Below are 25572 nucleotides of genomic sequence, written 5' to 3'. Positions count from 1 at the left end.
CAGATCTTTAGTACGATGGAATTAGTTTTAAGAGAACATAGGACTTTATGCATGTTATTTTATCCAGTTTCATAAAAACCTGTGAGAAGAGAAATGATTTTTGGTCATTTTCAAGACAGCTGAAAAGACAAATAATTCATCAAGGTTGTAAAACAGTGGTTCTCAACCTTCTGGCCCTTTAAATACAGTTCCTCATGTTGTGACCCAACCATAAAATTATTTTCGTTGTTACTTCATAACTGTAATGTTGCTACTGTTATGAATTGTAATGTAAATATCTGATAAGCAGGATGGTCTTAGGCGATCCCTGTGAAAGGGTTGTTCGACCGCCAAAGGGATCGCGACCCACAGGTTGAGAACCACTGTTCTAAAAGGATCTTATTACAATTTATCTATTGGTTTACTTATTTTTTCCTTCTGAAATTAACCTTGTAAATTAAGAAATTGTTGACTATTCTCACTGCCCACTTTTTGAGTGTATGACCCACAAGGCAAAATTATTTAATAAATAATTAGAAAAGATAACCATAATCTTATATAAATCTAAATTTTAAAATAATATTTAGATAAAAGCTTCATAATTTCAAACTGGCAAACTATTATAAAATCATGCCACAATGTAATTTAAAGTTATAACCTATACTTTTTTTTTACCTTATCTGTAACATAAGCATGTTAAACTGTATTAATTTAAGTTTCTCCCAAGACTTAAAATGCCAGGAATCAGGAGTCTATAATGATGAACACTCAAGCAATAATAAAGAAAATGGAGTCAGAAAAATATACCAGGATATACACTGAAAATGAAGAAATTTAACAAAATCAAAGTCAAAAGACAACTCTGACAGTACTTATAGGTTGGCAAAAAGTTTCACTTGAAAGCTACTACACATAAAAGTGTTCGATTGACTTCATTGAAAATGAAAGTGCACTGAACTTCTTAAGCCTAGAAATGGCGATAGGAAATAAAATCCTCATAATTTGTGAGTAATAAACTATATATTCTTTCACAAGATCTGGCTTGTTTCTCTCCAGCTTTTGTGGAAGCATATTTTCTTTCTAAAATGCATTATTAAATCTAGTAAACAGAGTATATTGACTATGAGTAAGTCTCTGATCCCTGAAAATTGTTCTTGTTTCCCCCAAGGTCACTGGCCTGACAACCCATGGATTGTTTGTACTGCAGATGTTAAAGCTTGAGGTGAATCCATAATAACCCAAGTTGCCTTCTTAGCTAATTTTTTTCATAATTTTATTTTCTTGTAATTTTCCTTTTGGAAACTAAAATGAATTTTTGACAGAAAGCAAGAGAGAGGAAGACTAAAAGCAACTCATATTTTTGCAAAGCATATTTTTAGAATTCTTAAAATCCTCTCTAACAGTTCAGAACTTCTAGCCTTCTTAATTTAATCATACCTCTTTCTGCCAAATTTAGCCTATTTTAAGAAAATTTAAAACAAAATAAAACAACCTTAGCCAGTTTGGCTTAGTAGATAGAGCGTCAGCCTGTGAGCTGAAGGGTCCCGGGTTCGATTCCAGTCAAGGGCACATGCTCGGGTTGCAGGCTCGATCCCCATGTTTCTATCTTACTCTCTTCAAACTTTCCTCTCTAAAATCAATATATATGTATGTGTGTGTGTGTGTGTGTGTGTGTGTATGAAACAACATTTTGTTTTAAACCCTTTTTGATTCCTAGAAAACTTTCAGTAAATGGAATCATATGTAGAAACTCACTATATAAAATTCTGATTAAAGATGAGCTGGGGAGCCTGTAGCACAGCAATAGGATTGAAAGAGAACAACATTTGAAAACTACTGGTGTAGAACATAAATATTTCTAACTATACTATCAAAGCACTATCTTTTACAAAGTAATTTATACTTTGGTCAATCCTGAAATAAATTCAAATTTGACCTTTAAATAATTGGTATTCTAACCAATGCTAAAAGCACTATTTCCCTCAAAGTGGATAAAACTGTAATGCTCGGCTACAAACAATTCCCTATTTTACTAAGGCACCATTGACATTGAAACAATTCCAAGACATGAAAGTTGTGGACTTATAGAACCGGAAATGAAGGACTTGCTCATCAGAGTTTGATGAGGAGCTTTCAATATCACTAGTGTAGGATTCCTGTGTTTTTCAAGCTGGGGAATTATCACCTATATTTATGCACAGGAACAACAGTAAATGAGTCGCCTCCCTTGCATTTTTAAATAAAAGCAAGGCAGATTGGTCAGGAAAATAACACTTGAGTTTTAAAAAGGATATACTAGAATATCTTAAAACTGCCAAATAAAGGCATGACTCAACATGGACATTATTTAAAGTTGAGAATGTATATGGATACAAACTTACCATTTTAAATACTTTGGCAGGAACTGCACTAGTTTGAGTAGCTTCCAGATATTCTGTCCAGGAAAAATTTTCTGGATCAGGATAACCTGAAAAATACATATAAATATCTAAAGATTACTCATTGGTATTTTGATTCCCTTATACTATAAGACATTTGATAATCATAACATCTACTCTTATTTGAATGCTCACAATTTATCCTCTGTGCTAAGAACATCACATGTATTACCTAACTAAGCCTATGAGAACCTCTGAGAGGGCTTTTTTTGACTCACTAAAGTACAAGAGCATTCATTTACTGGTTCATTTATTCACTCAACAAGGATAAGCAGGTTAGCCAAGATCAAATGGTGATATGAGTACTTGGCAGAGCCAGCTCAAACCCAGATAGCCACCTCACAAATTTTAAAAAACTCACAAGCAGAGTCTGATGTCAAAGCATGAACTTAAAATAGAATCTCTCCAATAATGCTGCATCTATTAGGTTTTGTAATTATAATTTCCCAGGTTTGCTATTATTACTTTGATTTAAAAATACATATTGGTAAAACATGGTATAAAACACTCCATGTTTTTAAAAATTTCCATCTAATTGGTTTTTTGTTTTTCTATGTTTGTGTTATTTTATTCCTAATTACATTTGCCAGAGGACTGTCAAACTTGTGTGTAATTTTTTTCCTTTTAAGAAATAAATACTTAGATTTATTCATCAGCTCTATTATTTTCTTTTGTCTCTTCTAATTATCTCATTTGCTGCTTTTATTCTTACCCTTTCCTTCCTCTTATTTCCCTTAGGTTTGTTTTATACTTATCTTGACAAATTGAACTGTAATAGAATTTTTCTTTTTTTAAATAATAGGGACATTTAAGACTATAAACTAGTCACCATTGTCCCTGAATACAGCTTTAGATCTCTAGACAAACTTTCACAAAATATTTATTTTTCTTTTACCTTCTGAAAACTAATCATATTTACAACAGGATGCCATATTTGTTACTTGGTCATCACTCAGGTCTGAAAGCACATGGAGAACTCTTTGATCTACAATATGGACTCTCATCTCAGGCACTTGTCAAAAGAGCTCATTTTGTAACTTATTATTTTAAAATAAGGCCGAAATGAAGAATATTCAGAATAGACTACGGGAACAGAGTCTCTTCTATGTCTAGTGAAATCACCAAAAAAAACAACCAACCTGTCTACATGGCTGAGCTCTGAGCAGAATTGCCTTCGAAAAGTGCATGACACCTACCTAATATAACCCAACATTTGGTAACTGGCAGGTATTTGCAATGGGGGATTCTCTCTCTCTCTCTCTCTCTCTCTCTCTCTCAATAGCCAACATTATAGAAAAACACACTGGTTATTTTGCTTCTAATTTTCTCTCAATTTCACTAACTACATAACATTCCACTGAGTAATTGGTCCTCATGCTGTCCTTTTTGTTCTTTGTTATATCCTCAGCTCCTAGCTGTGCCTCACACTTAGCAGGCACTTATCTGTTCAATTAATTAATCTGTTCAATTAATTAATTAGTAATTTATAATTTTCTTTGAATTCCTACATTGCTTATGTCAACAGAATTTATAGGAAATTGCACAATGCCATTTGAAATACAGTAATTATTTGTGTTCCTAAAAAACCTTAATGGTTAATGTTATAATTAAATAAAATAGTTATACTATAAATTTTGCTAATGCAATTTTAGCTTTGCAAGATAATTACGAAGTTAAATTGTCAAAACATTAATTCACTAAAATATTTCTGTTTGCTCATCAAACATCTAGAATATTTGATAAGCAAGTCCAGCCAATTTATGATTCTAGAAACCAATTGCTGTTGTTACTACAAAATATGTTTCATTAGTTCCCAAAGTATTAATTATTATAGCTTTATTCTGTGGAAATAAACTTGCATTTCACACTCATTCACAACAAGTCTGATTGGTAGAATTACAATTTAAAAATGTAGAAATAAGCATATACCTCTGTTACATTCTAAATTCCACAGAAATATCAATACAGGCATTTTTAAGTAATTTTTTATCAATAGAGAAAATGCTGAATTAATTTTGACACAACACATCATGGAATATTATATAGCCTTTATTAAAAAAAGAATTAGAACTATACTAAATGAGTTAAAAGAGATTTATTATAAAACATAGTTGAGCAAGATAAAATGACATAGAAAAATATGTATAAATATAATCCCATTTTTATAGCATGAACAGATTTTAAAAGGACATGAACATATGGATGTATGAATGTGTATGTGTGCATGTACATGCAATTGTATAGGAATTAGCAAAATATGAATAGCATACAATGTTTAATGGTTCAAACGTTTTCCTTTTTCTCTTGGGAAAATAACTGAGCAGCTACATTTCCTGGACTCTTATTCCATGAAAGGAATAAGTAGAAACTATGTAATAAGTTCAAGTTTGGCCCCTAAAGCCCTCTCCTGTGCCATCAGCAGCTCTTTTCCCAGCCTCAGACTTCACTGAAAGAGTCACAAGGACCTGGAAGAGACCCAGTCCCAGAATAATTGCGTAGAGCAGAACCAACCCTTATCGACTATGACTGCCCTACTACAGAAGCAAGAAATTGATTCTTAATGTGTTCAGACACTAAAATTTTGGAGCAATTTGATATACTCATTAGCTCATGGTAATTAATATTTGAAATAATTCACCAGGTCCAAGGATTTTATTTGTTGGAAGATTTTTTATTACTAATTCAATCTGTATATATAAAGTATTTTATTTGAAATATTTTTTAAAAGAAATGTGATTTATTATATAGTTTTATATCCTAGGACTTGTGGATAAAATGTAAGCAAAATAAATACAGTCCATGTAACACAATATTCATAGAAAATTTTGCCAATAATTTGAGAAATCTGGTATTCTTTTAATTTTTATCTTTTACTTTTAAACTTTTAATATTGTTGTTAGAAGAAATAAACTTTATGGAGGGTAATATGGAAATATGTATCAAATGCTTAATTTTTTTCTATACTCTCTAATCCAGTAATTCCACAAATATCCATAAAGAAATAGCAAATATATATAACTATTTCTTTAAAAGGATGTCTTCCAACATTATTTAAAAACTGGAAAAATGGTAATGTTAAATACAAAGGAAAACCCTAAATAAACTATGTTGTCTTCATAATATAAAGAAGTACACAGTCATTGGTAACTAGGTCCACAAAGACTATTTAAAGAAAATTATATTTTCAAATGAAATGGAATGGGGGAAAGGGTTATCAAAGCAGTATGAACACTAAGATAACAATTATAATTTTTAAACATAAAGTTAAGTAAAGAGACAAAAATATTGAAAAATAAATGAAAATAATAATGGTAAACTCTAATGGTGGGATTATATTTTAATTTATTCATTATAACATTTCATATTTTACACATTTCCTATAGTTCTGTAATAAGAAAAATACACAATTTCTATTTTAAAGAAGTTTAACTATAAGATGTGCACTGCTTCATTCTTTATGTATAAGAATTCAATGGTAAAACAAAATTTAATTCACAAAGAGTAGAATTTAGTTTATAGAACACTCTATAGCAAAAGAGAATGCTATCCTTTTACACTGTGACTATAAAAAGTGTTGGGAATTCATTCTGTGTGAGATGCCTTGGGGAAACAGTGATATGATTTGCAATCAAGTTAAACAAGAGAACGAATAATGATATCTTATGCTGCAGCGGCAGGATCACTCACTGATGGAATCACAGTAATATCCTATGGGGACTATGGTAGTAGAATGTCTACCTGAGGCACAGACACATACATAAAACAATATTGCACATTGTACCAAATGGCTATAAAAACTGTCTCACACTTAGCAAAATACGCAAGTTTAATTTGTTTTCTCACTTGGAGTGGCTTTTTGTTATCACATAAAAATGCATTTACTGTAGAACATGGTATTTACAAGAAAAGAGTCTTATAAGGTCAAGAACCAAATTTATTTTCCTGGCCCATCAACTTGCAGAGCCCTCCAGACCGTAAGAAATTCTGATTTAAGAGCTTATTCATGTCTTCTTATTCAGTCACTTGCCAAATCAAGTAAGTAGCAATCCAAGTAGTCTACCTCTTCTTAACCCCATTCCGACAGCCCTGGTGAAGGTTTATACTCCTATTTTCACATACTATGAATCTCTTTAATCGTCTTTTACTCCCCTTTCTCATCTGGCCTACTACTGCCAAATAAATGCTCCCTAACCATGGTTGCAGCAGAGATTTCACTATCACTCCTCATTCTCACTTTTAAAGATCTTTCATAAAATTCTTTTCCTACTAATTCCTTATCAATGCTCCAAAACAAAAGTGAAACCCATTTTGGTTTTGTGTATACTGTCATCTTGCTTTTGTGTATACTGTCCCTTCTACCTAATATCCTCTTCGACCCCATATCGCAGTTAAAATTTTGCAGATCCTTCAAAGACTACTGCAAACACTGCTTCAAATACCAAGATGTCCACATATGAAGTTGAAATTTACATCTCCCTCTCCTGTGTTCCCAGCCCTCTACTAAAAGTTTCCTTCCATCACAGGCAGAAACAGGACTTAAAGCAACATGATAAGGAGGAAACGGCAAAGAGTTCCTGAAGTCCACTAACAGGGCCTGCTACTAGTCCCCAACACACCACATGAGATGTCTGGGCCAGCTGCCTGATCTCTCTGGACCTCAGTTCGTCAACTAGGAAATTGAAATAATTGACAAAAATTCACAAAGTTGCCATAAACAGTTAAATGTGTGAAGTCATATAGGTCATTTAAGAAAAATGAGGTTCAAAACAAAAGTTCAAAATACACTAAATATGATGGCTATAAACAAAAGCACAAACAAGTGTTAGGAAGGATATAGAGAAAATGGAACCCTCACAACTGCTGGTGGGAATGTAAAATGGGGCACTTCCTGTGGTAGAGTCTAAAATACTGCTCCTAGGTTTCTACCCTAGAGAACTGAAAACACGTTCACGAAAACACTTGTACACAAAGGTTCCTTTTGTAACTTCAGCTAAAATTCCAGTAGATTGATTCTGAAGGAGCAGAAGCCCCAGCTATATTTGTTAGTTCTCTCTAGAAATATACTGAATAAAATATGTAACAGCTTAGATTAAATTTAAATCAGTGAAAAGCACCTTTACATTTTATAATTTACATGTTTTAAGAACTGGCCTTTTTCCCCTCTTTATCTTTGAAGAGGCTCTTTTACTGGCGTCTATGAGAATCTGAGTATGCACCAGAGGCACCTGTACAGATTTCACATGCTGTTCCACTTTCAGGAGACTTACTTGCTCTCAGAAGTGCAATTACACACACACACACACACACACACACACACACATTATGATATAGTAAATAATTTTTTTCTGACAATAAAACCATAAAATAAGATGTAATGCAAAAATCTATATGCATAAATGATGCTTAAAATATAAATTCACTTTAAGCAAAATAACTATGGCTAACAAATTTTGGAGCCAAGTTATTAACAGAAACAGATAATATTAATTTCTTTTCATTTTTTTTACTACATATCAACTATAAATATATATATAAACATATAAACATAAACATATAAACATGTAAACATATAGACATAGACACAGATCTATATATAGATTATAGATATGTATGTGGATGTAGATATAGATATATAGATGAAATAGAGATAGAGATATATAGATACAGGCATATAGATATAGATACAGATATACAGAGAGAGCTGGTTGGTTTTCCTTTTAAAATCTCATGTTTAAATTCCTGTTTGTGAACTACCTATGTACACAGCATTCTATTAATCTGCCTCATGGACCTTTCTACTATCTATGACTTCATTCACATCTTTCCTTTGTTTTGCAGTTAATAGGGACCTATCATCTTTGGTGCACTCATATAGGCCAGAATAATCATAACTCATCACAAGTTTTGTTTATTGCTAAACTTTGCTTTAACCCAATTTTTACTCACATTTTCTTTGTGTATATTTTCTTTGCACTCCACTCTCTTGTTCACACCTCAATTAAGTGGTTAATCTACTTGTATTTTCATTTTACATATCACCTATCAAATGGGAAGTGTCCTGGGGTTCAAAGAAGGCTACCAGGAAGGGTCAACCCTCTCAACGCCATAAGAGGAAACCCCTTATGACAGAGTTAAATCCCTCATTAAGACAAGTAATCATGCCGAAACCGGTTTGGCTCAGTGGATAGAGCGTCGGCCTGCGGACTGAAAGGTCCGGTCCCAGGTTCGATTCCGGTCAAGGGCATGTACCTGGGTTGTGGGCACATCCCCGGTGGGGGATGTGCAGGAAGTGACTGATCGATGGTTCTCTTTCATCGATGTTTCTGACTATCTCTCTCCCTTCCTCTCTGTAAAAAATCAATAAAATATATTAAAAAAATGTTTTTTTAAAAAAAGACAAGTAATCATACTGTGAACATTTTAACTAACTAAAATTTTGATATGGTGTTCATACTGTTTTTTCCTTAGCACTAACAGCAGCTTTAGATACTCTATTAGGATATAAACATTTTTCAAAAGTGAATGACATTATAAATATAGACACAAAATTCCTCAACAAAATATTAGCAAGCCAAGTCCAGCAACATGTTGGAAATATTTGTGTGACACACACACACACACACACACACACACACGTGAGATTCCCCCCCCCACCCAGGAATACAAGATTGGTTCAGTATACAAAAAGCAATCAACATATTAACACAATATTTACAGAATAAAGAACTATACCTTGATGATAAAACAAACTAGGAATAGAAGGGAACTTCCTCAATCTCATAAAAAGCATAAATAAACAAATGGATAAAAAAGAGGTGGCATATATATACAATGGAGTATTACTCATCCATAAAAATAATGAACTCTTGCCATCTGCAACAACTTGGATGGACCTAGATGGCATTATGCTAAGTGAAATGGGTCAGACAAAGAAAGATAAGTGCCATGTGATTTCACTAATATGTAGAATCTAAAAAACAAAATAAATGAACATTTAAAAAACAAACAAATTCATCAATACAGAGAACAATTATGATCACTGCCAGATGGGAGGGGGTTTGAGAGGATGGGTACAAAAGGAGAAGGGATAAAGATGTGCAAATTAGTTATAAAAACAGTCAGGAGAATGTAAGGCATAGCACAGGAAATATGGTTAATGATATTATAATAACTATGTATGGGTAGTAGGTTTATCAGGGTGATCCCTTGTTATATAAATGTCTGATCGCTATGTTGGACATCTGAAGCTAATTTAATATTTATGTTAACTGTAATTGAAGAAAAAATTATTTAAAACATAAAAATTAAAACGTGTAAAGAAGACAATCTACATAGGAGAAAACATTTGAAAATCATTTAAATAATATGGGTTTAATAACCAGAATATATAAAAACTCCTACAATAATAATTAAGAATAGGAAAGGAATATAATACTTAAATAATAAACAATAAAAACAGCACCCAATTTTAAAAATGGGCAAATATTTAAGCAGATAAGTCTAGAGAGAAGATGTACAAATGGCCAATAACCACATGAAAAGATATTCAACATCACTGGTCATTAGAAAAAAGTAAGTCAAAAGCAGAGAGAGATATACTATTTCACAACCAGTAGGATGGTTTTAATCAAGAAAATAGAAAATAACAAGTATTGACAAATATGTTAAGAAATAAAAACTGTTATACATTGCTAGTGGGAATGTAAAATGGCACAAGTACTTTGGAAAACAGTGTGTTAGCTCCTCAATATAGTAAACACAGACTTATCATATGACCCAGCAATTCCACTTCTAAGTTTATGCCCAAGAGAAATGAAGACATGTCCACACAGGAAATTTTACTGAAATGTATAAAAATACTCTAATTAGTAAAAAGAATACTGAAAAGTATGTAAGGTTTAGAGGTAGCTTAACTGTGAGATTCTAATTTAAACATCATATGTCAGATAAAATATCCTAAGAATTTTAAGAACTCTTAGAGAAGGTAATTTGCTCCTCAAATGAAAAATGTGCATTACTAAATTAGTCTGTGGTTTCAACCATCACTCAGATTTCAGATGGTGACAATATTTAAATAAACAATTAATTCTACAGTAAAAACTACAAGCCTGGATTGAGTTCTGCTGTTATTTTATTGACTTTAGGAAGGAAATAGTCTCCTATTTACATCCAATCAGGGCCTTAAGCCTGGGCCTCACCTGGGGTGTGGCAGGTGGGTTTCCCTCAGTCCTTGGTTCATGTTAACAATGGAATGATCTGGACCTTTAATCCTTAATGTGCTGCACAGACTATTCCTAGACTCACACAGCACCAAGAGATGGGTTATGGACTTCAACACTGAGTCCATCGTACAGTCTAGTGTGAGCAGGTAGCAAGCAGCATGGAAGTGATTTCTTTGGAGGAAAATGGAAGGGTGTGTGCTGCATCTGCAGGCATGCCAACTCCAACCACCATTCTGAGATCTGACCAACAGTTCACTTCATCTTAAAGAACACTGTCTAAAGCTAGCCTTAGCCAGTTTTACAGAAAAATAGGACAAGCAACTCTAAAGCTATCTGTGCATCAAAATCAGAGTTTGAGAAGATACTACATATTATCTTATAAAACCTTTAAAGATTAATTTAATATTTTTAATAGGGTGTGGTTTTTGTTTGGCTTATTGATTGTCTTTAATTCTTGAACTCTTTTCACTGAATTAAAAAAAAATTGTTGAGAAATCCTAGTATTTTCCTATAATTAAGGGGCAAGGGGTAGATTTAAAAACAGCAAGATCCAGAATCATTCAAATTAAAAGGTAAGCATCTTCTCCATTCTGACACATTCCTTACTCTATATTTTTATTGAAATAAAACAGATTTCTCCTAGAACACTTGTTTTAAAAATGTTAAGATTACACAACCACTACACCTAATTCATTTTAAAATTAAACACACAGATGCACCTTTGAAATATCATCCTGAGCAAAGTAGGTCAGACAGAGAAGGTTAGAAGTCATATGATTTCACTAAGATGTCGAATATAAACCTGAAAGCAACAGATGAATGAGCAGGACAAAAAGACAAATGGAAACACATGGACATAGACAGCAGTGTGGTGGCTCCCAGAGAAAAGCGTGGGTAGTAAAACATAAATGAGTCGCCCTAACTGGTTTGGCTCAGTGGATAGAGCATCAGCCTGTTGACTAAAGGGTCCCAGGTTCGATTCCGGTCAAGGACATGTACCTTGGTTGCCGGCACATTCCCAGTAGGGAGTGTGCAGGAGGCAGCTGATCAATGTTTCTCTCTAATTGATGTTTCAAACTCTCTATCCCTCTCCCTTCCTCTCTGTAAAAAAATCAATAAAATATATCTTTAAAAAAATGATAAATGAGTCAAATATATAGTAATGGAAGGAGACTTGACTTTGGGTGGTGAACACGATGCAATATACAGATGTTGTACCTTAGAACTGCACATTTGAAACCTATATAATTTTATTAGCCAATATCATCCTTATAAATTTAATAAAAAATGGTGGAATTGAAACAGCAAATCTCTAAGGAATGTTTCTTAATATTCCTGTAATGAGAAAAAAATATAATAACTAGAGAGTCCTTACTTCAGTATTTAGCTGTCATTAAGTTGGCTTGGTAAAGGGATCTGGCAAGTCATTATTAATTCTCACTTCTTAGATTTCTTATATTCAGCTCCAAAGCTAAGTATATTTAATAATCTGAGGCTCAATTAATGAATTAACATAAATTATGAGATAAATTTTGTAGCTAGAAATAGCTTGTTTTAAATGTTGATCTATAGCAATAGCACTCATTTTGTTGGATAAAAAAATGTATCAACTTTTTTAATGTCTAATTCACTTTTACAAAACAGTTTATTTTCATTACGGGGAAGGATGTGCAGATTTTAGATATTCAGGTTACTTGGTGGTCAACAGAACCTTGCACAGTATTTTCATCATACACTTTTTATTTAAATGTGGTTTATATAAATGAAAATAAGAATGACCATTGCCACTCACACAGAGTGACTTAAAAGAACACCCAGCATGTCCACTTACCTTGGGGAGCTATCAGAGTTCTTCCATTCTCCTGACACCAACCAACAGGCTGGACGTAGGGACTATTTACATCACACCTGCAAAAACAGGATTCTATTTAGACCCCATATTATTCAAGGCCAGACAAATAATCGAAGAGTAATGAACATTCTGGATATGGAGAGATATCATGGAAAATATTATTTCATAGCTAAAACATTAGTTTATAGCTAAAGAGAATTAGAAGTAATTTTAGTACTATATTTTGTAAGCTGAGTGACCCAACTTCTCTTTTACATAACCTTCTTGAAGTTTAAAAGTATAAAATAAAAAGTGTTTGACTAAAACATGAACTTCCAGTAACATCCCCAAAGAATGGACATTTTAATAAACCTCTTCTACCACTTCTTGCTAGCAGCAAGGAAAAATATTAATAGGCCAGTCCAAATTTATGGACAGCCCAATCAGACTCCATATGACTACACATTTCTTTTGTCTCCTTTTCAAAGAATTCAGATTCCACTCCCTAAGCCACAGACAGCAATTGATCATTACTCTGCTTCTTAGTTCAAGGAAGGAATCAAGGTATCCTTCTGAGGCAGGGACTTGTTGGTTATTCAGGACATTCTATGAAGAAATGCTACTAAAATTATTTTGCCATGCCCTTTTCCATACGTCAGGTTTTTGCCTGGAAAACCCTTCTAACTCATGCAATGTTAGTTTAATGGCACTGGAGCATCTTCTCTGCTCCCACAGGCTTTCAAATAATTCACTCAATCCTCTCTGAATCTTTCCTTTGAAAAATATGACAGGGTGAGTTCAACATTTTCCAGGAAAAAATATTGCAAGCTCTTATCTTCCTCTTCATGAAAATGCTTCCCTTACAAACTAGACAAAATACAGCGAAGTGCCCTGAACTGGTCATATGATTTTGGATGGGGCCTCATTAGGCAACCTCTCGTGGAATGAAAGAAACGTTTCTCGGGCTCCAATTCAACAATTTGTGTGGTAGTGAATTCCTGTTGTTCATAACGTCAAAAACAGTAAGAACAGTGACAATACTGGAATGAGAAGAAATTCTTAACACCAAACACAAACACACAAAAATAAAACACACAATGGTGTCTCACCAGTAGTCGTAAATATCATCCCAATTGTCAAAATGTACTAGCAAGCGGTCTTCAACAATATCTGCTATGGTTGCCACACACACCAGTGAAGGGTTCTTCCTGTCGACAGCCTCCAGCTTCATTCCCACCTGAAATTCTTTAGGCATTGGCCAGTTCTAACACAGCGCCAGAAAGAAACAGGACACCAAACAGGACAGAGCATGGTCAAAACTTCTATGATGTTTAGCATCAGAAAAGTCCACAGGGTCTCAACACTTCCCCTTCTGAATAAAGCCAGAAAATGCCAGTAAAAATAACCCAACAAACTGTTAGGAAGCTTATATTCAGAACAAAGATCGAAAGATTAGCTTTTACATTGTGCTATTCCTTTCTTTGTCCAGATAAGCTTATTTCCTTTATCAGGGTCATCTTTCTTCTTCTTCAATTCTTACAGTAATTTGTATGATTTTTAAAATATGATGTTTACTGAATACAGGAGTATCAAATAATTTCCTCGCCTCCCCAGAGGCTTTGTTTCCAAATACTACTCTTTAGTACCAAAATTATTTACTTTGATCAGATCTGAAATTAGTGACTTTTTCAATATTTAAGGAATACATGTAGTAACCCACAAATAAAATTATAGTTGAAATATCCAAATGCTCTTTATTATCTGCACATATTTTTAGTATTAAAAAAATACTAAAGACTATGATTTACAAAATATTAAAATGACAAACCCCACTTTCATAAAACTATAATTAGCCAGCCCTGGGAATTAGAAAGTATATGTTCTATATCTCCTATATCTGGTGACGAGAAGAGGGTTTTCCTACTTCTTTCCTATATATACTGACCCCTGAGTTTTGTTTTCCTTAAGCACTTACATTTTTCAAAGCAATTTCACATTTCTTTCCTTGATACATTCTATGAACCATATAGAGAAACTGTATTGTCCTACACAGGGACTCGGCCCACAGGTGCAAGACTCTATCTAGGCTTCCCACCCCTTTCTCTGATGTGTGGCCTCACTGCTGGGCCCAAGGGCTCAGAGGAGGTAGGGCTGTGACTTATCCTCATTCTCTCCTTAAGACTTGGTAGGTTGCTGGGACATAGATGGTATGAGTATAATCTACTCAAATTCTCATACACTTCTTGAATCTGTATAAAATGTTACCCTCATTGTCATTACACATAAATCCAACTAGGATGGGTACATTCAAAGTCTCTCTGGGGCATTTACTGGTCTCAAAACACCAAAACTAACTTTAAATAATTAACTCACAAAAAGCACAAGGAAAAAAAACATTTATGAAAGGCATTTTAAATTTTAGAAGGTTTTAAATATAAAGTTTTCAACTCTCTCCATCTAATCAAAGTATTTAATTATATGTTTAAAGGGGATAAAAAGATATGCCTAAAAGAAACTGACATATTAAGTGAAAAAAGGTCAACAGGAAGCTAGGAATTCTTTAAAAATTAAAGTACAACATAATATATAGTGGATATTTAAAAATTTAAGCTCAAAGAAAAATCTAATTTATACTGAGGGAGAAAATACTTACAGAACTTCTGTTTCTGAATAATTTCTTGGGAGCATTTTGGTATTTGCAGGCCTTCAAATAATTCATCCAAACAAATTTATCTTTTCTGTAACCTAAAAAAAGTATAGATTATTCAAGATACCCACAAATGTAACCATGTGAATACTAAATATATAATTCTTATTCAGTATTCTTCCAGAAATTAAATGTCCTTTAGCAGAACACAAAAGATTTAAATTAAAATCTCTAGGTTTTTTTCAATGTTGTTAGTTTTTGTTGTTTTTTTGTTATTTCTACAACTCTTTTTCTTTAATTTAAATTATTTATTGTTTAAAGTATTACATATGTCTCTTTTTTCCCCCATTGACCTCTCCCCGGCCTTTCCCGCTCCCCAGCACATGCCCTCACCTCCCCTGGGGAGGTCAGGGGGGGAGGGGTGGGGAGTGTGGTGGTGGTGGTGGTAAGAGATCTTTCAATGTTTTTTCATGTATAAACTTCAAAACTGTTGAGTTTTATTTCCCATCTACAAATTTTTAAAATTCATTAAAATATGGAATTGGTACCCTGGTTGCTTGGCAGATGTCTCATATCCCACTAGGACTTTCCAAAATGGGCAAAGGAAGGAGACATATTATTATCTGCACATATTTTTAGTATTAAAAAATACTAAAGACTATGATTTACAAAATATTAAAATGACAAAACCCCACTTTCATAAAACTATAATTAGCCAGCCCTGGGAATTAGAAAGTATACGTTCTATATCTCCTATATCTGGTGACTAGAAGAGGGTTTTCCTACTTCTCTAGGTTTTCCTCATCACTCCAGAAGAAGGCATATCATCGAGGCCACCAGATGTCCTGGTGGTGCAATAATCCAAGTGCCAGGCACTTCGTGTAAATTACAGAAATACCTTCACAATCCAAAGACAATCCAGCTTTCTGATCCACAGCTTTGTAGGTTCCACTAAAAAAATGCATCCCCCTCCCATCCATGTGCCCTAAAGTGGTTCACAGGGTGCTGGACCAAAGAAAACGGGATCTAGATCAGTATTATAGTCAGAATAAAAGTCAAACTCCTTGCACAGCTTTCAAAGCCAGGTTGCATCTCCATTTCTCCTGGTTTTCCGCCTTCGCTGCTCTGTTCTAGCCACATTCATCTCCTTGTGATTCCTCAAGCACACTGACCCCAGAACGTTTACTCTTGCTTTTGTCTCCAACAACTGCTCTTATCCACGCAGCCACATTGCTTTCTCTCTCCTTTCACTCACGTATCTGTCAGACGCCACTTTCTCAGGCGTTTCCTCATCACACTAAGTCAGAGTGTCCCTGTGATGCTCTCTGACCTCCCACCCCTTCACTGCCTGACACTGAATCTTTGTCTTTGTTTATATTATACTTCCCCTCTAGAATGAAAACCCCATGAAGGCAGAGACTATTTATCTCATTCAGTGCTATATCCCCTGTGCCTGCACAGAGTAAGGGCTCCAACAATACTTACCAAATGAATGAACCTACAGCCTGTTATCAGCTTCTGCGAAATCCAGCAATCTTAAGAGATTCTTCTTAGTCTCAGGGACAGATGCCAGAGGGGACCCTGAGTTAGTTACTAAGAGTAAAATGACTATATACTAACTCCAGAAGTTTCCAGGGTCATCAAATCATCTAATATCAAAGAAGACTTTATACAGAAACTAGAGGCCCGATGCACGAAGATTCATGCAAGAATGGGCCTTCCTTCCCCTGGCTGCCGGCACTGCCTTCGCTCTGGCCGGAGCTGCCTTTCCGCCTTCCAATGCTGCCCAGAAGCCCAGAGCAGCTGGGACAGTTGTGAACTTCTGCGTCATCGCCATGGCAATGACACAAGCCTCCTGCCCCTCTCCCAGCTGCTCTTGGTGCCTGAGTATGCAAATTAACCTACCATCTTTGTTGGGTCAATTTGCATACTCACGCCTGATTGGCTGGTGGGTGTCATGAAGGTATGGTCAATTTGCATCTTTCTCTTTTATTAGTGTAGATTTGTATGCAACAAAATGAGCCCATTGGCATTTCAACTGGTCAAATCCTCACCTCACTAGCACATAGCAAATAAAAATGGCTTCAGTCACATTTGCCAGTCTTTATCTTTTGGTATAAAACAACAACAAAATCAGGTTATTGGCCCAAAGAAAACAGGTTCAATAAATATTTTTGGATCAGTGAAATATTTTGTCTTTTATAGTTCCCTGTTTTCCTGTGATTTATGTTGGAAACAGTGTCAGTGAATCACGTTTCTCACTGCACAATATCATTGACTGAGATTTCATTATTTTAGATATTTCATTTTAATCACAATTTAAGCATTAGTTTTTTTATTCCTCATAAAGTGTAATAAACTTTATGTAAAATAAAATGCTATCAAAAAAATAAAATAAAATGCTATCATAAGATTTTAATTCTGTTACCTAGTTGTTTTATCAGAATCTCTGACTCAAGCAGTCATTGATGCTTTTATTAAAAAGACATTTATTTCTAAGAATCATATCCTTACAGAATTACTCCTTTTTGATGACCAAACTTTCATTTCAGAAACCAAATCACACCAGGATCTCATTATTCTTTCATGAAATGTTGTTAAAATAAAGCTGAAAAAACCACTCACTCTCTTTCCATCCTTGCTTACCCTTAGGGATATGCAATTCATGTTTGGTCTTTCCACACCACCCTATTGGATGAATGTCAGGGGAACCAGCATTGGTCCAAAAATCGTAGCAGCTTAAATAACCATCAAAATGAAGCCTTAGACGGTAACCACACACCTGCAAAATGGAATGTTTGCAATCATTCATTGTGTTATGTATTTGAAGTATACAAACTATTAACAAAATATTCACAAAATATTCATATATTCTGTCATTGCTATCAACATATGCGACCCAATCCCTCCATCTAAATGTGTTTGTATTATAGAACAAATTTATAGACAACATCTAAATAAGACAAAATACACTTGTCTTTCAAGTACCTAAAATTTTTTTCTGCAAAAAATTTTCAATCTAGAAATATGAGGTCAATTCACACATCTATTCAATGAGTTTATTTATTAACTCAATACCTGTCAAATATTCCTTTCAGAAACCCCATCTCCTACTGTCTGGCTTGGAGTCATATCCCAAGACAGAGTAAGCTAAAGTACAAAGCAAAAGCCAAATGGATGTGGCCTTATTTAAACTCTAACCTATAAATCCAGCATACTCAATAAAGAAAATAATAAAACAGTCTGAGAAATACATTCTCTAGACATGCTGTATAAGTTTAATAGTTATAATTAATCAGTAAATTAAGTGAACAGAGTTTTCTATATTTGATGCTATTAAAAATATACAGCTCTTTTATCAACTTAGTAATATAAAATGTTAATATGTTAATATTAGTAAATATGACATTTTATAAGCCATTTACTTTCATCAATGGCTCTTTATATAACGTTCACAAAATGCATATATTTATGGGAAATACATAGTTCATATGCATGGATATTTTTCATATGCATTTCTCATTAGTTTAGCTAAAACTTTAATAATTTTGTCTCCTTTAATGGATGAAAGCAACATTGTGGGATTCACTGATTGTTATCAACCTCAGGTGAAAGCTATTTACTAATTAAATCAAGACTACCTGTTAAGGATGAAGAACTTACTAAAAAAAAACTAATCTTCAGAGGAAAAAGATCATTAAGAAACATATTTCACCCATCATTGACTAAAATAAAACCATAATGTACTGGAACTTGTTTAGAACAGAAAGTATCCAATTCATTATTCTCTAGAAAATTCTCTTCTGTCACTTCACTGTGCATTTAGCTCAAGATGATAACACCATCTCTTACCTCAGCTACAGAAAGTACACAAAATACAGATGGATGTCGGGGGTCAATGCCTTCTAATCTCATTCCAACCTGAAAACCATTTTCGTATTCTGGAAAGGATTGGTCCTGTGAGATTTCATGATATAACATTAGCCACTGAAATATATTCACAATTTGATATTAAAACACTTGGTGTGGCTATACATACAATCAGAATTTACTGTACTATCTGGAAGCTCAGTACTAGAGTTAAAGATAGAAAGATGTTCTTATATACTTAACCCTGAAGGACAGTTTGATCATAATTATGTGCTTTGAAATAATTCATCTACAAAGTTTATGCCACGAGAATTCCCCAATTATCCCTTTTGCTCATTTTTCATTAATGATTTGAAGGAGCTCTTCCTGTACTCTGGAAACAATCTTTTGCTGATTATAATATAACCTATTCCCAGTCTGTGACTTGGCTCTTCACTTTGTTTATGATGACTCTGTGGTGGAGAATTTTTTTAAATTTTAATTTATTATAATATATCAATTATTTCCTATACAGGTTGTAGTTAGCCTATGAAATCCCTAGCAACCCTGAACTTACACAGATATCCTCCTAGTGCTCTTTTAAAGTTGTGTTCTTCATATTTAAATGTACAATGCAACTGGAATTGACTTTTTTCTATGGTGTGAGGTAGGGGTCTATTTTTTCATATGGAAAACAAAGTATTGAACAAAATATTTTGAATAGTCCACTGATCTGTACAGTTATCTCTGTGATACATATTTTTGGGTCTCTTTTTTTCCCCTTTTTATTCTGTTCACTGGCTTATCTGTTTTAATGAGTCTTTCTATCTAGAAAGCAATCTTCATCATATTGAGTTTTATAATTCAGCAACTTGCTCCTCTCCACTTAATCCTATCATTTATCCGGCCAAGATGGTTTAAATTTTCACATAGACTAAAAAATGCTGTGTCATGCTTATTTCTGTGTACCTTTTAATTCTTATTGCTATTGTAAATGAAATCTAATTCATAATAAACTTTCTAATTTGTTCCCATTCATTATTATTTAGTTTAATACTGGTATTATTTCCCAGAACCTTGCTGAATTACTATTTGTTTTGAGCAGTTTCAAGCAGATTCAACATATCTAGTCAATTTATTCTTAATTGCAAATAAACTTATAAGTATACTAATGGAAAATGATTATTAAAATCTAATTCAAAGAGCTGCTTTCTAACTACTAATGGCATTACCATTTATTACTGCTTAACACATGAATGCCTATTTTTAAAGTAAAATTTATTCTTTTGAAGAACTCTTTGCACTTGGAAATGTCAAACTTAGAGTTGCAAGAACAAAACAGTAAAGAGAATACTTATAGCCTTGCCAAGGCTTATTAGCATTCCACCTCATTTGCTTTACCATTTCCATTTGCTCCCTTGCTCTCGTGTCTGTGTATACAGAAATATATATGCATATGCATGCACATATGATTTTTTCTGAATTATTTGAGGGTCCTTTACTCCTAAATACTAAATATTTTCCTTAAGAGCAGTATACTAGTATTCTCCCTATGAATAAAAACATTCTCTTACATAAAAATAGCTAATTTATCAACCTCTGTAAATGTAATATTTACACAACACTTTTAACTAATCTTCCATTCATATTCAACTTTTTCTGATCTATCCAACAATGAACTTTATATCATGTTTCTCCATCCAGAATAAAATTCAGTGTAGGGTCAGATATTAAATTTAGTTAGCATGTCTCTTTAGTCTTCCTTAATCTGGAACATTCTCCATAGCATTTCTTTATCTTTTATAACATTGACATTTTTAAAGAACATAGTCTTTCCTCTCCTTCATTTTATTAAAATAGAAAGTTTCTCATTTTGGATTTGTCTGATGTTTCCTTCTGATTAGATTCAGGTATACATTCTTTTGCCAGTATACTACATGGGTGATGACGTTTGTGTCCTTTTTAGGATATCACATCTGCAGCCACATGATCATCATGTGTCTCCCCATTGGTGATGTTAATTTTGATCACACAACTACAGTGTTGTCCAGTTCCTTCACTATACAATCACATGCAGATCACACATATAAATACATGCACACATAAACATGCACACATATATGCAAATCTATGTACACATATGTAGTTTTTGGAATCATAAGTTCAAACAGATTCATCTAATTTCAATCCATCCCCAAAGGGCTTGTTCTGCCTTTATCTATCCATATTTGTATTTCCCCTCTAAAAGGGTCAACACACTTATTCCTCTGCTAAATCCTATAGTATATCCATTATAGTTTCAGAATTGTTTTACCCACACTACTACAATAAATAAACCTACAAAAAGAGTTCAGGATTTGTTAGCAATTTTCCCTCTCTGCTCTTTTACAAATAAGAAGTGAGGTATATTCTTTTTCTTTCTTCAATGCAGTTATGGTATTCGTTCAAAATAAAATGGAGTTCATTTGTTTCAATTTGCATTCAGTTCATAATGAATTATTTTTACATTTTAATATGCAGAATATTAACATGCATCTAAAACTTAAAGCTATAGAAAAAGGCACTCAAAAAGTGTCTCTCCCTGCCATATCCTATCCACTCCATTCCACCTCTTGTGCATAACCAATTTTGCTGATTTCTGGTTTAGCTTTCCTGGGTTTCTGCTAGTAATATTAAGCAGCTATTTTTTTCTTCATTTTCTCTTTCTTCCTATAAAAGGTAGCATACTATATATGCTGTTTTCTTCTGAATGTCCCCTGGAAACCATTCTATGTCAGGTCACAACTGTTGTCCACATTCTTTTTTTTTTTTACAGCTGCATTGTATTCCACTGAGGGTGGGTACCATAGTTTATCTGCCTTTCTTCTATACTTGGGTGCATGCATTTTCATAGGGAGATGAAATTGTTTTAAAATATTTATGAACTGGCTTGTAAAATGTCGTTAAAAACTTTCTTACATTCACAGATTATTTTAGAAGCTTCCAAGAAAAAAACTTAAAAGATGACAAAACCCAAAAATGAAATGGCAAGAATGAATGATTTCTCAGGAACATTTTATTTCTACAAAAGTAAATGTCATGTGTGTGTTTAACTCTCCCAGCCTTCTTCTCACATCTACTATGTTTTCCAGCAGATTGTATTTAACAAGTTTTGTGTGACTACCTCCTGTCACTGCTTTGAATTTCTCAGTTAACTTCAAGAGCACCACACACATATGTATACATACACACAACACTGAAAAGAAAGCAAAAGAGAAGGAGAAACCTCAAGGGGAGTATATTAATAATGTTGATGGAAATTTTTAGAAGCTGTAGAAATTGAGCAAATATTTTCATATTCTGACAAAACTGATGCAAAATTTGGGCCAGTATTATATTAGCAAACTATACCTTCTCATCACATATGAATGATAAATTCAAAACACTGGCAACAATGCATAGTCGGGAGTTAGAATGATCAGCATTAGCCTTGTCAGCCTTTCCAAATGGTTTCTCAATTGAGCATTTGGGACCCTTAAATAATGTTGCAAGGAACACTATATGGCTAGGACAGAGCATTCTTTTGGGGTTTCAAATAAAAAAGAAAACATTCATTTTTAACAATCTGAAAGGCAACATTTAATGAGAAATATCACTGCCTTCATCCATCTCTTTTGTGTTAAATGGTTTATTCATAGGCAATTTAATGTGTTTTTTTTCCTTCCTGAAAAGCTTATATTTTATAAAGATAATTGAGAGTTGTACTTATAAAATTATATTTTATGATGAAAGGAAACTGAAATCACACACTTAACACAAACAATAAGCTTATTAAATTCAGTCATAAGAAACCATAACGTTTGTAGACCTGAATAAAACTTTTAAGATAAAGGAACTCTAGCTCAGAGAAGTCAAGAGACTTTCTAAAGGTCACACAACCAGTTTAGCAGCAGAGTATATCTAAGGACCCAAGTCTTCCTAAAGCCTTTGTTCCACATAAGGAGGCAGACATGGTTACAAAACAGGCAAAACAAAACGTGGCTCCAGGGCATGGAAGGCCAAAGGACATTGCCAAGGAAGCGCCATGTGCTCTTAGGTATAGAAGTTAAGGTGTTCAATTTTGCCTTGTCCCCTCCTCCCCCAGAATAGTTGCAAAATAATGCTTTCTAGTATGAAATGGATAAATTTGTCACTAGTGATAGAGAAGGATTATTTGAAGTTCCATACCTCAGAGCAAAAGCAGGTACAAATTATATACTATTATTTAAAAGTGAGTCAGAGCATTACAAAAAGATATTAAAGCAAAGCAACATGCCAAAAGAAAAACAGAGGCTATTGGCAAAATTCCTTTATGAAATACAATGCATCGGGGCACTCAGTATCACATGTGTGTGCCAGCAGACCTTTGGTGCATGGGTGGACAAAGTCACAAATGTACAGCATGAACAGCTCTTTGACTCTTGATTGATAGATGTGGGAAATTCTGGACATTTTACTTTGTTTATCATTGAACACCCCAGTATAAGAACAGAGCGACTATACTTGCAATGATTATTTTTGAGCCATTACAGAGACCCCAGAAGTTTCGTTGGCCATCATCACTAGCAGGGCATCAGTTAGATTTGTGTGTTACAAAAGAGTGTCAACATGCTCAGGAAAAGGTTCTATCTGAATGCCCATAGGCATTTGATTTTATTCACAGGCAAGAGTTGGCAGCCAACAGTATTTTCCTGATTTTCATTCAATATTGAAATAAGTGAAAAACTGGGCATGCAATGGGATCACAGCCACTGAGGCACATATTTTAGCATGCTAGGCAAAAGACTGGGCAAGGCTGGGCCTCTGGTTTCCAAACCTTCATGTGATGGCTGTCAAAGAGACAGATGCTCAGATGGATTTAATATGCAGACTAGAGGCCTGATGCACAAAATCCGTGCAAGTAGGCCTTCTTTCCCCTGGCTGCCAGTACCAGCTTCCCTCTGGCACCCAGGACCCAGGCTTCCCTCACAGCCCCGGTTTCATCTGGAAGGTTGTCCAGAAGGACGACTGGTCTAATTAGCATATTATGCTTTTATTATTATAGATGTTAAAAACAAAATTTCTTATAACACCAAAAACCATCACCATGAATTCAGTGGCCTTCATAAATGGTTTATTTCAGAAACATCTTTAGAATTTTAAGTGGTCTCAGTGTATATCTCCAGGGCTAAAAAGTCACAATTTTAAAGTGAAAAGAGAGATATAAGGAAGTCTTATAAGCAAACTGTAAAAGAAACAGCTTGAGCATAGAGAATTTAACTCTTTGTCAATTTGATGATTTTCTTTACTCAATGTAAAAAAAATTTTTTAAAAATCATGTTATTGGTAGCCTAAAACTAATTCAATTACTTTGGAAAGGAACATAAAGAAACTTTTCCTGAAATAAATACAACCAAAGAGAAAGTTAGGGATGCATTTGCAGCTCTCTCTAAAGTAGACAGAATTAGCCTACCCAGTTTTGAGGGTGATTTGTCTTCTTGACTGGGCATTTGATGAAACAAAAGGAATCACAGTTTATGTTTGATCAGAATGATTAAACCAGGACAATCCAGATCTATCTGAGGAACCACCAAACATTTACTTTCCTACTTGACAACCCATAGTGGATATAATTTTCTCCATAAACAGAAATGAAGAATAAGGAATGAGAAGTAATGGTTATGGAGCCTGCACTATCCTTTATAAAGATGCCTTTTATCCACCAAGCATTTATGAAGCACTTAAATCTGGGCCAGATCCTGTTCTAAGCACTTAATAAGTATCAACTTACTAAATCATCATAAAAACTCTATGAAATAGGTGTTATTATGTACATTATACAGACGATGAAACTGGGGCACAAAAGGTTATATAATGTGCCTGACACCACAGTGTGTCTGGCTTTAGCATATAGCTTCTTAGTTATTCTGGTAGATTATGAAAGGTTAAGGGCAACACTCTCCCATGCACTTACTAAAGACTTCATAAATTTTAAGCTTTTAGTCTATAATTAAAACTTAGAGTGTATAAGAAAAATAAGCCAGTCAGAGAAAGATAAATATCACATGATCTCACTCATATGTGGAATCTAATGAACAAACTGATGAACAAAATAGATCCAGAGATATAGAAGCATGGAACAGACTCACAAAGTTCAGAGGGAAGGGGGGTGGTTAGGGGGACAGATTAACTGGGGGTTTATAAGCTTATACGCATAGCCCATGGACACAGAAATAGTGTGGTGAAGGGAGGGGCAGGTGCTGGGTAGAGAGGGTCAATGGGGAAAAAATGGGGTGGGGGGCATCTATAATACTTTAAACAATAAAGATAAAATTTTGAAACAACTAGAGTGAGTTTTAAAAATATAGGTCTGAATATTGGTGGCCTGTGACTATAAATGATCCCCACATGCCAAAAGTTTGAAAACAGTGCTACAGAGAGTTTCATACCCACTTATATTGGAATTTAATATAAAATGAAAGTGGCAGTTTAAGGCAGAAGAGTAAAGATATGGTGGGCAAGTATGTATTTGCAGCGCAGGGAGAAGATGGCTTGGATATTGGCTGAATTGCCCCAGGTTGTATCCAAGAGCAAATGGAGTGAGCAGCT

General features: G+C 34.1%; 1 protein-coding gene across 1 annotated transcript in view; it reads right to left on the bottom strand.

Moving 5' to 3' along the window:
- Window positions 1-25572, bottom strand: part of L3MBTL4 (l(3)mbt-like 4 (Drosophila)) — a 303733-nt gene that overhangs the window by 210204 nt on the left and 67957 nt on the right. Inside the window, exons 5-10 of the mRNA XM_006761933.2 lie at window positions 18970-19074; window positions 17764-17899; window positions 15124-15215; window positions 13580-13734; window positions 12471-12547; window positions 2361-2446 (exon numbers count right to left, since the gene is read on the bottom strand). Coding sequence (XP_006761996.2) covers window positions 2361-2446; window positions 12471-12547; window positions 13580-13734; window positions 15124-15215; window positions 17764-17899; window positions 18970-19074 — 651 coding nt within the window. The remainder of the gene's footprint in view (window positions 1-2360; window positions 2447-12470; window positions 12548-13579; window positions 13735-15123; window positions 15216-17763; window positions 17900-18969; window positions 19075-25572) is intronic.

Source organism: Myotis davidii, unplaced genomic scaffold (assembly GCF_000327345.1).
Source record: "Myotis davidii unplaced genomic scaffold, ASM32734v1 scaffold96, whole genome shotgun sequence".
Classification (NCBI taxonomy): Eukaryota; Metazoa; Chordata; class Mammalia; order Chiroptera; family Vespertilionidae; genus Myotis; species Myotis davidii.
This window is presented reverse-complemented; position numbering and strand designations above follow the sequence as displayed.